A 15114-nucleotide genomic window follows, 5' to 3' on the forward strand; every position below is an offset into this window, starting at 1 on the left:
ATCGGTAAAAATTTACAAGACTAATAAAAATGTGAAAAATTATATCAACACGTTTTTCAAAAGTGTGGGCGTGGCAGTTTTGGGCGGTTGTAGGGCGATAGAGTAGGCGTGGCAAATATTTGCTATGCAAATCGATAAAAATTTACAAGACTAATAAAATTATGAAAAAATATCGAAATGTATACGGACAGACTGACAGACAAAAATGCCATGATCGAATCGGCTATTTATCCTGATCAAGAATATATACACTTTATATAGCCTTACCTTATATTCTTACACAATATAATAGACTATTATTAATTGAGATTCATTCAGATTAATATAATATTCCACACAACTTGAATATACTAAAACAGTGTTTCCCAATACAATGTGCAAATATTAAGCAATCACTTTATTAAAACAGACCCACCTGTTGAGGTAAATAGTATTTTTATTAGCTATTTTTAAGAAATGAGATCATCAATTTAAGCGATTTTTAATAAATGTATTTTATTTAAGTTGGCTACAGCGAAATTCGGCATCGATGCGCATATGCATGGGTTACGAAAGCGAATGTAAAAGAAGACATTGTTGCAGAGCGGACGGAATAACCCTAAGACCCGGCGCCAGTGCATGAGAGAGAGAGAGATGCTGCCGCAACTTCTCTGCATAGATAACGAACGAATTTATTGCACATCTGAGGTAGAGCTTAATGTGCTCCAAAGTGTGCATGTGTGCAATTAACAAATGCAGAAATAAATTATAAGCAGCTGAGAGACCCGACATCATCAAAGTCAAATTTCCGATTCATGTTCCAATTACATACACCCACATATTACTACAATTAAAGACAACAATATATTAATCCCAAGAGATACAAGCAGGTATCTACGTATGCTGCGAAAACTTTATCGATTTCGCAGAATTTCTAAGTCGAAATGATCGATACGAAAATAGTTTAGTTCCCAACTAACAAAATTATACAAATGTAAATTACCGACAAAATAGCCGAACCATCAGAAATGGAATTTTACAGTCCCCTTTCACTAGTTCAGAAAAAAACACTTCCAGTCTCAGAGAAAAATAATAGAAAAGAATAGAATTCAGGATTTTTTATGTCTCGACATAACGTCATTCCCGACAAGCAACGGTTCATATTGTTCATAGTACCTAAGTCTTTACAAAGAATAATAACTATGTCATTCTTGGGACTAGAGCCTCTGATGCCTTCCTCTTTAAGGACGATTTAATAATTATATGTTGTTCCAAATAGCATGTTTATTAAATGCAAGAAATACAACGTACAAGCCCTAAGCATGTTAATTTTTAATGCATAAAGTCACATTTTAGGCAGAGACAATGGATTCTTGCCACATGGCCAGTTATATGAGTTTATAAAAAATGCGGACCATACTCTAAAAGTATATAAAATCTTTATCAACTCCGTCTATACGGACATTACAGCTTTACCTGCATGGTAGACAGGTATAAAGCTGCAAGGAGAGCTGGACCATCACCAACAAGCATTTTAAGCTGGTTAGAGAAGCCAATAGTGTCATATAGGACTCAAAGACCGACAGCACTACAAAGAGTACGGAAAGCAGATTCAATGAGAATTTTCATTACAAGATATAATTATAGATATATGTATAATAGTGAGCAGGACCACTAATGCCAAAAATAGGAAAAAAATGCACGTGAAAATTAAACTTCCCTCACGTGACCAGACGACTGCACAATCCCACTCTTCCCCTTTCCACCATTCGTCGAAAAACTAACTTCTTGACTCTCTCTGAATTGTATTCTGATAGCCTTTTCTATGAATCTCATAACATTGCGTTTAAAGATACTTCGAGTGAGCTGCATATGCGAGGAGACACCGATGCGGAGGACCGTCGAAAACCACCAAACTTTTCAAAAACTTCCGATGGAAGGGGGAGTTTTAAAACTCCCCACAAATCAGGGTGCAGGAGAGCTGCATAGCGAAGATGGCTGGAATGCGAGAGGAGTCAATGGCAGACTCAAAGGCAGTGTGAAATGGTGGTAAATAGTGGATCTTGGCCTCCGGCACAGCGGTGAGACCGTGAACTAACAGTGCCGCGCTGGGCCTGAGACTAGATCAACGGGCACACAGGTATTATTTTTATACCACAATTAGAGAATTTTTAGCTCTTGTATTCCGATGTACTCTCCGCCTGTCTCTTTGTTAAAAGTTGACACACCATTCGGTGTGTCGTAATAACCGTAAGATTATCACCTTTTCTCGAGTCAACCCAATAACAGGGACTTACACTCTAAGAGGGTTGATGATCTTGGTATTTATCTGGACCCTAAACTTGAATTATCAGACCATACTTCGACTATTGTCAATAAGGCCAGGGGTTTCCTTGGTTTTATACACAGGAGATCAAAGCAATTTTATGATCCTTACATGACTGAAACATTGTTAATTTCGCTAGTCCGTACGATTTATAAGTATCACCAGTTACTTGCTGGGAAATTTAGCTTTTCATTGTCGTGCGAAAAGTACGATTACACACTGAGGTGAAAAAAATTAAAAAATTACTAATTATTAATTAAAGAACATAACGAGCCTACTCCCACGAAATAGTCTGCTCTTTCCTTCGGGATCCACGAAGCTTAGTAGCCGCTTAAGGCAACATCGAGCGAGCGACGACATGCGCATATATTCAGCCAGCTTGGCAAGCCAAAGTTATTCAAAGCGGACAGAAAAGACTAATTTTCTAGTTTGTCCCACAAGAAATGGTTAGAGAGTGAGAAAAAAGAATATCAGCTTAAAACAACAAAAACCTGGTGGAGCGGACATAGAGAAACTACAACAGACTACAAGAGATAAGAAACAAAGCAAAATAAAATATAAGAATCTGAACAGACCCGGACGTGGCCTTGTGTTTCTTTATTTCTTTGAACTGTCTTCTTCAAACTTCAGTTATTGACTGACTGGAACTTCACAATTATGCTAGCACAATGCCTACACACAGTGAAGGCACGCGTCCATTATTGCCTCATAAATTCTTATTCACACTAAATTTGTATCGCTCTAACAAATTGTTGAACTGAGGCTGCGCAATTTGTTGAGCTTGTGGATCGTGTGTAAGAGAAAGCACAAGTAGGCAATGGGTACATGAGAATGATGGTTATACATATTTCTATTTCATATTCTTCATAAGTGATGACATAACAATAATGAATCAGTAGTAATGGTACTTAACGACTAACAAAATCAATAATAATTTATAGCAAAAGGGGACTATATCCTGGTTAATCTAACAGGATTCCTTTTTTTAAGTGTCCAAACTAGTGACAGAGGGTATTTCTTAAACACTCTAAATAGCCATAGACAGAGAATTCCCAAACACTCATGCTATACCGTATTAAGAAAAACACGCCATATTATTAACTCGTTTACACATTAGCGGTGGAATACCTCATTAAAGTACATCAATACTCTTTTCTAATTGGATTCCACCAACTCATCTGGTATGCTTTTAGCATCTTCGTTCACATTGGACCAATGTATCTCTAGTGTCTCTATCAACGCATTTATTCTCATTGCAATCCACCAATGAATCCCTAGCGTCTCTCTCAACATCTATTATTTCCCACGTATAGTTCTCTGGGAATTTCTTATTTCGGCATACTTCTTATGAACTCAGGAGAGTACTTAAAAGTTCGTTTATTTGCTATAGATTTCAAAATATATCGATCTCCTTCTAGTATCTGTGTCACCAGAAATTGACCTTCTAACTTTTGATCCAACGTTGTTTGATGTATTTCCTCATTTTTAAGCAAAACATAATCGACTAAATTTAGTTTTTTTATTGTCAAATCGTTCTTTTGCATATAAAAGATTCCTCGTCACATTTTTTTTTTGCCATTTTTTTACATAACTAATATCAACTATGGCCGCCACGCCAGTAGGTATCACAAGGGGATGGTACGCGCCGTAATTGTGACACACTACTGGAAGTGCAACTACACTCTCCATGCGAGGGCGGCTGGAAACAGGCTCTTAGTTATGTCATGTCTCTGCTAAGAGTGCTGGCTAATCGTAGTTGGGCCGGAGCTGGTAACTCTCAAAAATTTCCACACCTCCGGGCCGGACTAAGGTGTCATTCGACCCGTGCCGAAAGTCTGCCAGGCTGGTGGCAGGTGTAACAACTAGCCCAGTCGCTAACGGAGAGTCCGGGCAATTGGCTTCCGCCTGGTCTAGTTAGCCTTACCCGGGTACTGCGGATCTCTGCCCGGGTGGACCGTTTATTTCTCCGCAACTCGTGGGTACTATGAACAATAGACCAAAAAACTTTTAAATACCGCAGGCCTTGACTGCGGGAAATGTCGCATGACAATTTGAGGACCGTCTCCTTGACGGAGAGCGGCCTACTTCGGTGACAACACCAAAAAATGCTCCTAATCGGAATGCCAACGGCACAAGCACGCCTAGTTGTGGGAGGGAAGAATCGGGCAGCCACACCGAGTCACTCGAATGTGGTCCAAGCAAGCGGGACGGGCTAAAGCTAAAAAACCCATTACCGCAACTTGGTCAGCCTGGGGCCCGGGATGACCCTAACCGTAAGGGGCTGAGCAGGGCCAGAACGAAGTGGTATCTTCGTTACCTTCAGCAGGGCAAGTCACCCGCAGGAGCTTTGTCTCTGGCCAAGACACCGTAGCCGCTAGAGCAAAAGCCCAACTCTGCTTTGAAGCGGGCAAACTCTACCCTGACGCCTCCGACGGAAACGCCTAAGAGGCAGAAGGTGGAGAAGAGCAGCCCACTGACTGCTTCCTTCGATGGCCCAAGTACCTCAAGGGCTGCAAAGGCAACTGAGGTACGCAAGCCATCATATGCGGCCGTAACTGGGGCCATAAAAGTTACGGTCGTACCAGAGGGGTACCCCAAAGTCGTCCTCAGCAGTGAGAACCTCTCACAGCTCGAGGACGCACTACTGGAGAAGATAGTCCTGTCCGGTTGGGATTCTCCAATCAAGTTTGGAGGAATCCACTTCAGGGTGGGTCACCTGATAGTGGACTGGGCAACGCAACCACTGCTGAGTGGCTGCAATTAGCCTTGGCATTGATGACAACTCATGCGCCAAGATTATTTCTAGTGACCACAAGCTGAGCTTCAGGTTTGGAGACATCTCAGTTAGTGGTTTAAAGAAGGCCAAAGAGATCAAATCCGGCACAAGACAGGTCGAGACTCCTCGAAATCCACCAGTCTCCGCGGAGAAGGAGAAGCCCAATAAGCTCTCCGAATCCAGTGAGGATCTGGCGGATGATGAGGATCTTGATGCGACCATCATCGAGATGGGGAATCAGACCCCGATATCCTCTTAGGAGCTGGGCATGGAACTAGACCTGCTGAGTAAGGAAGAAGCGATACCGGCGGATGGTGATCTGGGTATTGTAGTAGGCCGCTCCTTCTACCCTCTTCCTTTACTCTTAGTCATACATACCTAATTATACATAGTCAATCTAGTCATAAGCTTATACATACATACAAATATTATAGAGAAACTTATCGACTGATCGACTCGCCACTCTGCAGAGAGCGCGGCAGTCAGTCGCTGTTGAACCAAGCTAGAGTACAGATCGGAAAATAAAAGAGACAATTGTAATAGTTCGGATGTTAACTTCTGTAAACGGCGGCTAAAAACTCAGAAGTGGGATTAATAATCCAAAATGGACGATAAAATCATCCTGAACGACTTTTCGCTGACAACTCTAAAAGATTGGCTACGTATTCTGGGCCAAAATACGGAAAGCACAAAAGCCGAATTAATCGCGAGGCTGCAAGACATCCCAACGGCAGTTCGGGGCGATTGTCCACCGGAGCACCCCCAGAAAAACGCTCCACCAAGAAACGACAATTTTTCTTCACTGGATTTCCAGAATTGTGAAATTAACACCGATCACGTAAGTGTGAAGGCGATGAACAGAAAAGAATCAACCGAAACTGGCGAGGGAGACAAACATGTTCGAGCTACAGCAACTACGCGCAGAGCTAGCAGAAGCGAAGGCAATGCTTAACGGAACACGATCGAGCTTGCAGTTCCAAGAACAACAACAACCAGAGCAAAGCAAGGCTACAGTTAGTTCCGTTATCCAGACGGCGCAGTTTACGCAGGCTGGCGCCACAAAAGAGAACACAACATTTCACTCGCCGCAGCGATCCAATGAGAGAGCGGAGAGCCATCGTTTTCCAGTTGATGTTCTCGCTCTCGCCAAAGAGACGATAACCGATTACGATGGGAAAATTTGCGCGCGTGCCTGGATAACAGTGGTCAAAAATATCGCACGCACTTTCAACATCGAAGACAACCATTTACGCATCTTACTCATCACTAAACTTAAAGGAAACGCGCAAGTCTGGTTACATGCGCACCCTGCTCGATTGATCGAACCAATTGACAATTTGCTTGATCAATTGTCATTGACTTTTGGCGAGCAATCATCCAAGGCTGAGATCCGGCGAAAATTCGAGAGTCGCAAGTGGAAAACCGAGGAGAATTTCTGCAGTTATTACGATGAGAAGATGGCTCTCTCAAACGGGATAAACATCGACGACGACGAACTACTGGACCAGGTGATAGAGGGCATACCGCTGCAAAATTTCCGTACCCAAGCACGGATTCAATGCTTCTCTACTCCATCGGAGATGCTACGCGCATTTTCGAACATCCGTTTGCCAGCTCGGAGGGAGCCACCTGTACAGCCAACCGACTACAAAGATGCCATACGATGCGCAAACTGTAATTCAAGAGGACACAAAGCTGACATCTGCAAGAAGCCCAAACGTGAACCAGGTTCGTGCTACGCCTGTGGACAATTTGGACACCTGGTGGCACAATGTCCCACAAGGAAGAGCGTTTCAACTAATAATTATGTAAGATGGTTTAAAATTAATTTTTTTGAAAATGCTTATAAGCATATAATTTCAGAATGCCTCATAGACTCTGGCAGTCCTATATCTATCATTAAAAAGTCACTTATTAACGAGACAATGACGTTAGCCCTAGTTAATACTTCCTATTTTGGTTTAAACAACTGTATTCTCAAAACACATGGACAAACAACATGTTATGTATTGAAAGGATCAATAAAAATATATTTTCGTTTAATCATTGTTTGCGACCAGTCTATGAGGTATAATGTTATTCTCGGCAGAGATTTTTTAACTGCATGCAATTTAAATTTAGACCCGTACACCTTGGGAATGATTGCGTTGAGAAAACCCATGGAAATAAACAAAAGATCAATGTATACTGAAAATGATAGTCCTGAGAAATCGTTAGAAAATGAAATTGTTAGTCCAAAATAGTTAAAAAATGCAACTATTAGTCCGAAATCGTTAGAAAATAAAATCGTTAATCAACAGCATAAAGAAACTGGTCCAATATCGTTAAGAGATGAAATAGTTAGTCAACAAAAGAATATCAGTAAATCAAAATTATCAGAAGATGAAATTGTTAACACTTCAAAAGAAATCGTTAGTTTCAAATTGCCAAAAGATAAAAACGTTTACGAACAATTAAATGACAACTTTGATAAGGAAGTACTAAGAATATGTCATGTAACTGAAAGTGAGTTAGAATACAAAATAGGAGAAAATGTTAGCAATAGGTTACAACTAGAATTCGATAGGTTGTTTAGAAATTTTTATATAAATGCAAAAAGGCCAAATGAACCGACAGTTAGAAGTGAAATACAATTGTGTTTGGAAAACCCGAAACCGTTTAGCTGTTCTCCTAGGAGGCTTTCATACACAGAAAAAGACAGGTTACAAAAACTATTAGACGAATAGTTGAAAAACGGATTTATACGACCAAGCGACTCGGAATATGCATCGCCCATTGTTTTAGTGAAAAAGAAAACTGGAGACTTACGTATGTGCGTCGACTTTAGAAAACTTAATAAAATGACAATGAAAGACAACTATCCTCTACCTCTTATAGATTACTTGTTAGATAGAATGAATGAGAAAACTGTTTTCACCAAACTCGATCTTAAAAACGGTTTTTTCCACGTGCATGTTAAAAAAGAATCAATAAAATACACCTCTTTCGTTACACCATTAGGCCAATACGAGTGGCTGCGAATGCCATTTGGCCTCAAAAACGCCCCGTCTGTGTTCCAAAGATTTGTTAACAAAATTTTTGCTGATATGATCAGAGAAAACAAAGTAGTAGTATATATGGACGACATTCTATTGGCAACCGAAAATATAAACGAACACTTAGAAACGTTGAAAGAAATTTTTAAAAGATTAGTTGAAAATAAACTTGAATTAAGAATAGACAAATGTGAGTTTATGCAATCGAGTATAAAATATCTTGGGTTCATAATAAATAAAGACGGCATAATGCCCAATGACAAAGGAATCGAGGCAATAAAAAATTTCCCAACAATGTTCATACAGTACAAAGTTTTTTGGGATTATGCTCATATTTTCGACGGTTCATAAAAGATTTTTCTAGACTAGCTAAACCACTGCACGACATTCTTAAAAAAGATAAACCGTTCAAATTTGGTAGTGAAGAAATGATTTGTTTTAATATGTTAAAAGATAAATTAATACAGTCACCGGTCTTAGCTATATACAACCATAAACACGAAACAGAATTGCATTGTGATGCAAGTTCTTCTGGATTCGGTGCTGTACTTATGCCAAAGAAGGAGGACCAGAAATGGCACCCAGTTTCATTCTTTTCAAGACGGACAACAGATATTGAATCAAAATACCACAGTTTCGAGTTAGAAACTTTAGCCATCGTTTATTCGTTACGTAGATTTAGAGTTAATCTTGGAGGACATTTAAAATAGTCACCGACTGCAACTCATTAATTTTGACCCTAAACAAAAAAGAGCTAAACCCTAGGATAGCCAGGTGGGCTTTAGAATTCCAAGGTTATGATTTTGAAATTGTGCATAGGGCAGGTAGCCGCATGCAACATGTTGACGCACTGAGTAGGTGTACAAATATTATGGTAATACAAACAAACAGTTTCGAAGATAATCTAGTTATATGTCAAGGGAAAGATACAAAATTAAGAGAAATCAGGCAATTGTTAGAAAACACTGAAAATAAATTGTATGAGATGAGAAATGGTATAGTTTACAAAAAGACAAATGAAAATAGATTGCTGTTCTACGTTCCGAAAGAAATGGAAGAACAAGTGTTATACAAGTATCACAACGAACTTGGACACGTAGGAAGAGACAAAATGATAGAAGCTATAATGAAAAACTATTGGTTTCAAAATTTAAAACAGAAGTGTAGCACACATATCAGCAACTGTTTAAAATGTATTTCATTCAGTCCCAAAACAGGAAAAACAGAAGGATTTCTACACAACATACCTAAGGGAAACAAACCTTTTGAAATCATCCATATTGACCATTATGGTCCAGTAGACTTGGGTAGACCGAAGAAACATATTCTAGTGATAGTAGATGCATTCACAAAGTTTGTCAGACTATACGCAACAAAAACTACGAACACAAAAGAAGTCATACAATCGTTAAACGACTACTTCAGAGCATACAGTAGGCCTAAGTGTATCATATCAGATAGAGGAGCATGTTTCACGTCTGGCGATTTTGACTTATTTTTGAAAGAATGCAATGTTAAACACATAAAAATTGCAACAGGATCGCCACAAGCCAACGGTCAAGTTGAACGTATAAACCGAAGTCTTGGTCCAATGATTAGCAAGTTAATTGAACCCGATCAAGGTCTACACTGGGACTTAGTCTTAGAAAAGGTCGAATATACCCTGAACAATACACAACACCGCAGCATTAAACAGTATCCTAGCATAATGTTATTTGGTTTACAACAAAAAGGACAAATTATGGATGAGTTAAAAGAAAAAATTGAGGAAATTGAAGAAACGATTGAAAAAAGAGATTTAGAAAGTATTAGAAATAAAGGCGAGGCAAGTCAGAAAATAGCACAAGCATACAATAAAGAATATGTTGACAAAAAACGAAAACGATCAGGAGTGTTCACAAAAGGCGACTACGTCATGGTTAAAAATTTTGACTCAACAACAGGCATAGCTAAGCAGTTAATTCCAAAGCATAAAGGACCCTATGTCATAAGCAAAGTTCTCAAAAATGATCGCTTCCTTCTGGAAGATGTTGATGGATTTCAAATTTCTCGCAATCCTTACCGGGGTGTATGGAGCATACAGAATATAAAACACTGGCAAAGAAAAATTAAGAGTCTACAAAATAGAAATTACAATCTAAGAAACTCTGTACAAAATAGAAAGTATAATTTAAGAAGCAATTGTAAAACAAAGAAAACAAACAAGAAGAAAAGAAAACCTAAAAAATGTTTAAGACCGTTTAAAAGTATCTCTACTAAGAAGAATAAAATGAGAAACAGGACCCTTAGCTTTAAGAAACGTTAATTGTCATAAAATCCTACGATCGGGAGATCTAGTTGTCAGGACGGCCGAGTTGTAGTAGGCCGCTCCTTCTACCCTCTTCCTTTACTCTTAGTCATACATACCTAATTATACATAGTCAATCTAGTCATAAGCTTATACATACATACAAATATTATAGAGAAACTTATCGACTGATCGACTCGCCACTCTGCAGAGAGCGCGGCAGTCAGTCGCTGTTGAACCAAGCTAGAGTACAGATCGGAAAATAAAAGAGACAATTGTAATAGTTCGGATGTTAACTTCTGTAAACGGCGGCTAAAAACTCAGAAGTGGGATTAATAATCCAAAATGGACGATAAAATCATCCTGAACGACTTTTCGCTGACAACTCTAAAAGATTGGCTACGTATTCTGGGCCAAAATACGGAAAGCACAAAAGCCGAATTAATCGCGAGGCTGCAAGACATCCCAACGGCAGTTCGGGGCGATTGTCCACCGGAGCACCCCCAGAAAAACGCTCCACCAAGAAACGACAATTTTTCTTCACTGGATTTCCAGAATTGTGAAATTAACACCGATCACGTAAGTGTGAAGGCGATGAACAGAAAAGAATCAACCGAAACTGGCGAGGGAGACAAACATGTTCGAGCTACAGCAACTACGCGCAGAGCTAGCAGAAGCGAAGGCAATGCTTAACGGAACACGATCGAGCTTGCAGTTCCAAGAACAACAACAACCAGAGCAAAGCAAGGCTACAGTTAGTTCCGTTATCCAGACGGCGCAGTTTACGCAGGCTGGCGCCACAAAAGAGAACACAACATTTCACTCGCCGCAGCGATCCAATGAGAGAGCGGAGAGCCATCGTTTTCCAGTTGATGTTCTCGCTCTCGCCAAAGAGACGATAACCGATTACGATGGGAAAATTTGCGCGCGTGCCTGGATAACAGTGGTCAAAAATATCGCACGCACTTTCAACATCGAAGACAACCATTTACGCATCTTACTCATCACTAAACTTAAAGGAAACGCGCAAGTCTGGTTACATGCGCACCCTGCTCGATTGATCGAACCAATTGACAATTTGCTTGATCAATTGTCATTGACTTTTGGCGAGCAATCATCCAAGGCTGAGATCCGGCGAAAATTCGAGAGTCGCAAGTGGAAAACCGAGGAGAATTTCTGCAGTTATTACGATGAGAAGATGGCTCTCTCAAACGGGATAAACATCGACGACGACGAACTACTGGACCAGGTGATAGAGGGCATACCGCTGCAAAATTTCCGTACCCAAGCACGGATTCAATGCTTCTCTACTCCATCGGAGATGCTACGCGCATTTTCGAACATCCGTTTGCCAGCTCGGAGGGAGCCACCTGTACAGCCAACCGACTACAAAGATGCCATACGATGCGCAAACTGTAATTCAAGAGGACACAAAGCTGACATCTGCAAGAAGCCCAAACGTGAACCAGGTTCGTGCTACGCCTGTGGACAATTTGGACACCTGGTGGCACAATGTCCCACAAGGAAGAGCGTTTCAACTAATAATTATGTAAGATGGTTTAAAATTAATTTTTTTGAAAATGCTTATAAGCATATAATTTCAGAATGCCTCATAGACTCTGGCAGTCCTATATCTATCATTAAAAAGTCACTTATTAACGAGACAATGACGTTAGCCCTAGTTAATACTTCCTATTTTGGTTTAAACAACTGTATTCTCAAAACACATGGACAAACAACATGTTATGTATTGAAAGGATCAATAAAAATATATTTTCGTTTAATCATTGTTTGCGACCAGTCTATGAGGTATAATGTTATTCTCGGCAGAGATTTTTTAACTGCATGCAATTTAAATTTAGACCCGTACACCTTGGGAATGATTGCGTTGAGAAAACCCATGGAAATAAACAAAAGATCAATGTATACTGAAAATGATAGTCCTGAGAAATCGTTAGAAAATGAAATTGTTAGTCCAAAATAGTTAAAAAATGCAACTATTAGTCCGAAATCGTTAGAAAATAAAATCGTTAATCAACAGCATAAAGAAACTGGTCCAATATCGTTAAGAGATGAAATAGTTAGTCAACAAAAGAATATCAGTAAATCAAAATTATCAGAAGATGAAATTGTTAACACTTCAAAAGAAATCGTTAGTTTCAAATTGCCAAAAGATAAAAACGTTTACGAACAATTAAATGACAACTTTGATAAGGAAGTACTAAGAATATGTCATGTAACTGAAAGTGAGTTAGAATACAAAATAGGAGAAAATGTTAGCAATAGGTTACAACTAGAATTCGATAGGTTGTTTAGAAATTTTTATATAAATGCAAAAAGGCCAAATGAACCGACAGTTAGAAGTGAAATACAATTGTGTTTGGAAAACCCGAAACCGTTTAGCTGTTCTCCTAGGAGGCTTTCATACACAGAAAAAGACAGGTTACAAAAACTATTAGACGAATATTTGAAAAACGGATTTATACGACCAAGCGACTCGGAATATGCATCGCCCATTGTTTTAGTGAAAAAGAAAACTGGAGACTTACGTATGTGCGTCGACTTTAGAAAACTTAATAAAATGACAATGAAAGACAACTATCCTCTACCTCTTATAGATTACTTGTTAGATAGAATGAATGAGAAAACTGTTTTCACCAAACTCGATCTTAAAAACGGTTTTTTCCACGTGCATGTTAAAAAAGAATCAATAAAATACACCTCTTTCGTTACACCATTAGGCCAATACGAGTGGCTGCGAATGCCATTTGGCCTCAAAAACGCCCCGTCTGTGTTCCAAAGATTTGTTAACAAAATTTTTGCTGATATGATCAGAGAAAACAAAGTAGTAGTATATATGGACGACATTCTATTGGCAACCGAAAATATAAACGAACACTTAGAAACGTTGAAAGAAATTTTTAAAAGATTAGTTGAAAATAAACTTGAATTAAGAATAGACAAATGTGAGTTTATGCAATCGAGTATAAAATATCTTGGGTTCATAATAAATAAAGACGGCATAATGCCCAATGACAAAGGAATCGAGGCAATAAAAAATTTCCCAACAATGTTCATACAGTACAAAGTTTTTTGGGATTATGCTCATATTTTCGACGGTTCATAAAAGATTTTTCTAGACTAGCTAAACCACTGCACGACATTCTTAAAAAAGATAAACCGTTCAAATTTGGTAGTGAAGAAATGATTTGTTTTAATATGTTAAAAGATAAATTAATACAGTCACCGGTCTTAGCTATATACAACCATAAACACGAAACAGAATTGCATTGTGATGCAAGTTCTTCTGGATTCGGTGCTGTACTTATGCCAAAGAAGGAGGACCAGAAATGGCACCCAGTTTCATTCTTTTCAAGACGGACAACAGATATTGAATCAAAATACCACAGTTTCGAGTTAGAAACTTTAGCCATCGTTTATTCGTTACGTAGATTTAGAGTTAATCTTGGAGGACATTTAAAATAGTCACCGACTGCAACTCATTAATTTTGACCCTAAACAAAAAAGAGCTAAACCCTAGGATAGCCAGGTGGGCTTTAGAATTCCAAGGTTATGATTTTGAAATTGTGCATAGGGCAGGTAGCCGCATGCAACATGTTGACGCACTGAGTAGGTGTACAAATATTATGGTAATACAAACAAACAGTTTCGAAGATAATCTAGTTATATGTCAAGGGAAAGATACAAAATTAAGAGAAATCAGGCAATTGTTAGAAAACACTGAAAATAAATTGTATGAGATGAGAAATGGTATAGTTTACAAAAAGACAAATGAAAATAGATTGCTGTTCTACGTTCCGAAAGAAATGGAAGAACAAGTGTTATACAAGTATCACAACGAACTTGGACACGTAGGAAGAGACAAAATGATAGAAGCTATAATGAAAAACTATTGGTTTCAAAATTTAAAACAGAAGTGTAGCACACATATCAGCAACTGTTTAAAATGTATTTCATTCAGTCCCAAAACAGGAAAAACAGAAGGATTTCTACACAACATACCTAAGGGAAACAAACCTTTTGAAATCATCCATATTGACCATTATGGTCCAGTAGACTTGGGTAGACCGAAGAAACATATTCTAGTGATAGTAGATGCATTCACAAAGTTTGTCAGACTATACGCAACAAAAACTACGAACACAAAAGAAGTCATACAATCGTTAAACGACTACTTCAGAGCATACAGTAGGCCTAAGTGTATCATATCAGATAGAGGAGCATGTTTCACGTCTGGCGATTTTGACTTATTTTTGAAAGAATGCAATGTTAAACACATAAAAATTGCAACAGGATCGCCACAAGCCAACGGTCAAGTTGAACGTATAAACCGAAGTCTTGGTCCAATGATTAGCAAGTTAATTGAACCCGATCAAGGTCTACACTGGGACTTAGTCTTAGAAAAGGTCGAATATACCCTGAACAATACACAACACCGCAGCATTAAACAGTATCCTAGCATAATGTTATTTGGTTTACAACAAAAAGGACAAATTATGGATGAGTTAAAAGAAAAAATTGAGGAAATTGAAGAAACGATTGAAAAAAGAGATTTAGAAAGTATTAGAAATAAAGGCGAGGCAAGTCAGAAAATAGCACAAGCATACAATAAAGAATATGTTGACAAAAAACGAAAACGATCAGGAGTGTTCACAAAAGGCGACTACGTCATGGTTAAAAATTTTGACTC

At 38.7% G+C, this 15114-nt stretch overlaps 3 protein-coding genes across 7 annotated transcripts in view; 2 read left to right on the forward strand and 1 right to left on the reverse strand.

Moving 5' to 3' along the window:
• LOC27206972 (dnaJ homolog subfamily C member 16) overlaps positions 1-15114 on the reverse strand; it is a 156976-nt gene that overhangs the window by 101468 nt on the left and 40394 nt on the right. The window lies entirely within an intron of this gene.
• Positions 6326-11303, forward strand: LOC120285681. Of its 3 annotated transcripts, none has more exons than XM_044923855.1 (2): positions 6326-6889; positions 10615-11303. In XM_044923855.1, exons 1-2 carry the CDS (start codon positions 6539-6541, stop codon positions 10648-10650), a joined length of 387 nt encoding a protein of 128 aa, XP_044779790.1. In that variant the 5' UTR covers positions 6326-6538; the 3' UTR covers positions 10651-11303. The 3 variants fall into 3 exon arrangements, with proteins under 3 accessions (XP_044779790.1, XP_044779791.1, XP_039154261.1); XM_044923856.1 differs by lacking the exon at positions 10615-11303 and adding an exon at positions 7203-7301; XM_039298327.2 differs by lacking the exon at positions 10615-11303 and adding an exon at positions 6945-7124.
• Positions 11389-12364, forward strand: LOC120285680. Of its 2 annotated transcripts, none has more exons than XM_044923857.1 (2): positions 11389-11952; positions 12266-12364. In XM_044923857.1, exons 1-2 carry the CDS (start codon positions 11602-11604, stop codon positions 12284-12286), a joined length of 372 nt encoding a protein of 123 aa, XP_044779792.1. In that variant the 5' UTR covers positions 11389-11601; the 3' UTR covers positions 12287-12364. The 2 variants fall into 2 exon arrangements, with proteins under 2 accessions (XP_044779792.1, XP_039154260.1); XM_039298326.2 differs by lacking the exon at positions 12266-12364 and adding an exon at positions 12008-12187.

The sequence above is a fragment of the Drosophila simulans genome, unplaced genomic scaffold (assembly GCF_016746395.2).
Source record: "Drosophila simulans strain w501 unplaced genomic scaffold, Prin_Dsim_3.1 Segkk87_quiver_pilon, whole genome shotgun sequence".
Taxonomy (NCBI): Eukaryota; Metazoa; Arthropoda; class Insecta; order Diptera; family Drosophilidae; genus Drosophila; species Drosophila simulans.

Excerpts from the sequence above, each read along its gene's own strand:
- LOC120285681 (XM_044923855.1), top strand. The coding sequence starts at position 6,539 with ATGGCTCTCTCAAACGGGATAAACATCGACGACGACGAACTACTGGAC. Across the intron at positions 6,890-10,614 it reads GCGTTTCAACTAATAATTAT|AGAGCGCGGCAGTCAGTCGC; the intron begins GTAAGATGGTTT and ends GCCACTCTGCAG.
- LOC120285680 (XM_044923857.1), top strand. The coding sequence starts at position 11,602 with ATGGCTCTCTCAAACGGGATAAACATCGACGACGACGAACTACTGGAC. Across the intron at positions 11,953-12,265 it reads GCGTTTCAACTAATAATTAT|ACCCGTACACCTTGGGAATG; the intron begins GTAAGATGGTTT and ends ATTTAAATTTAG.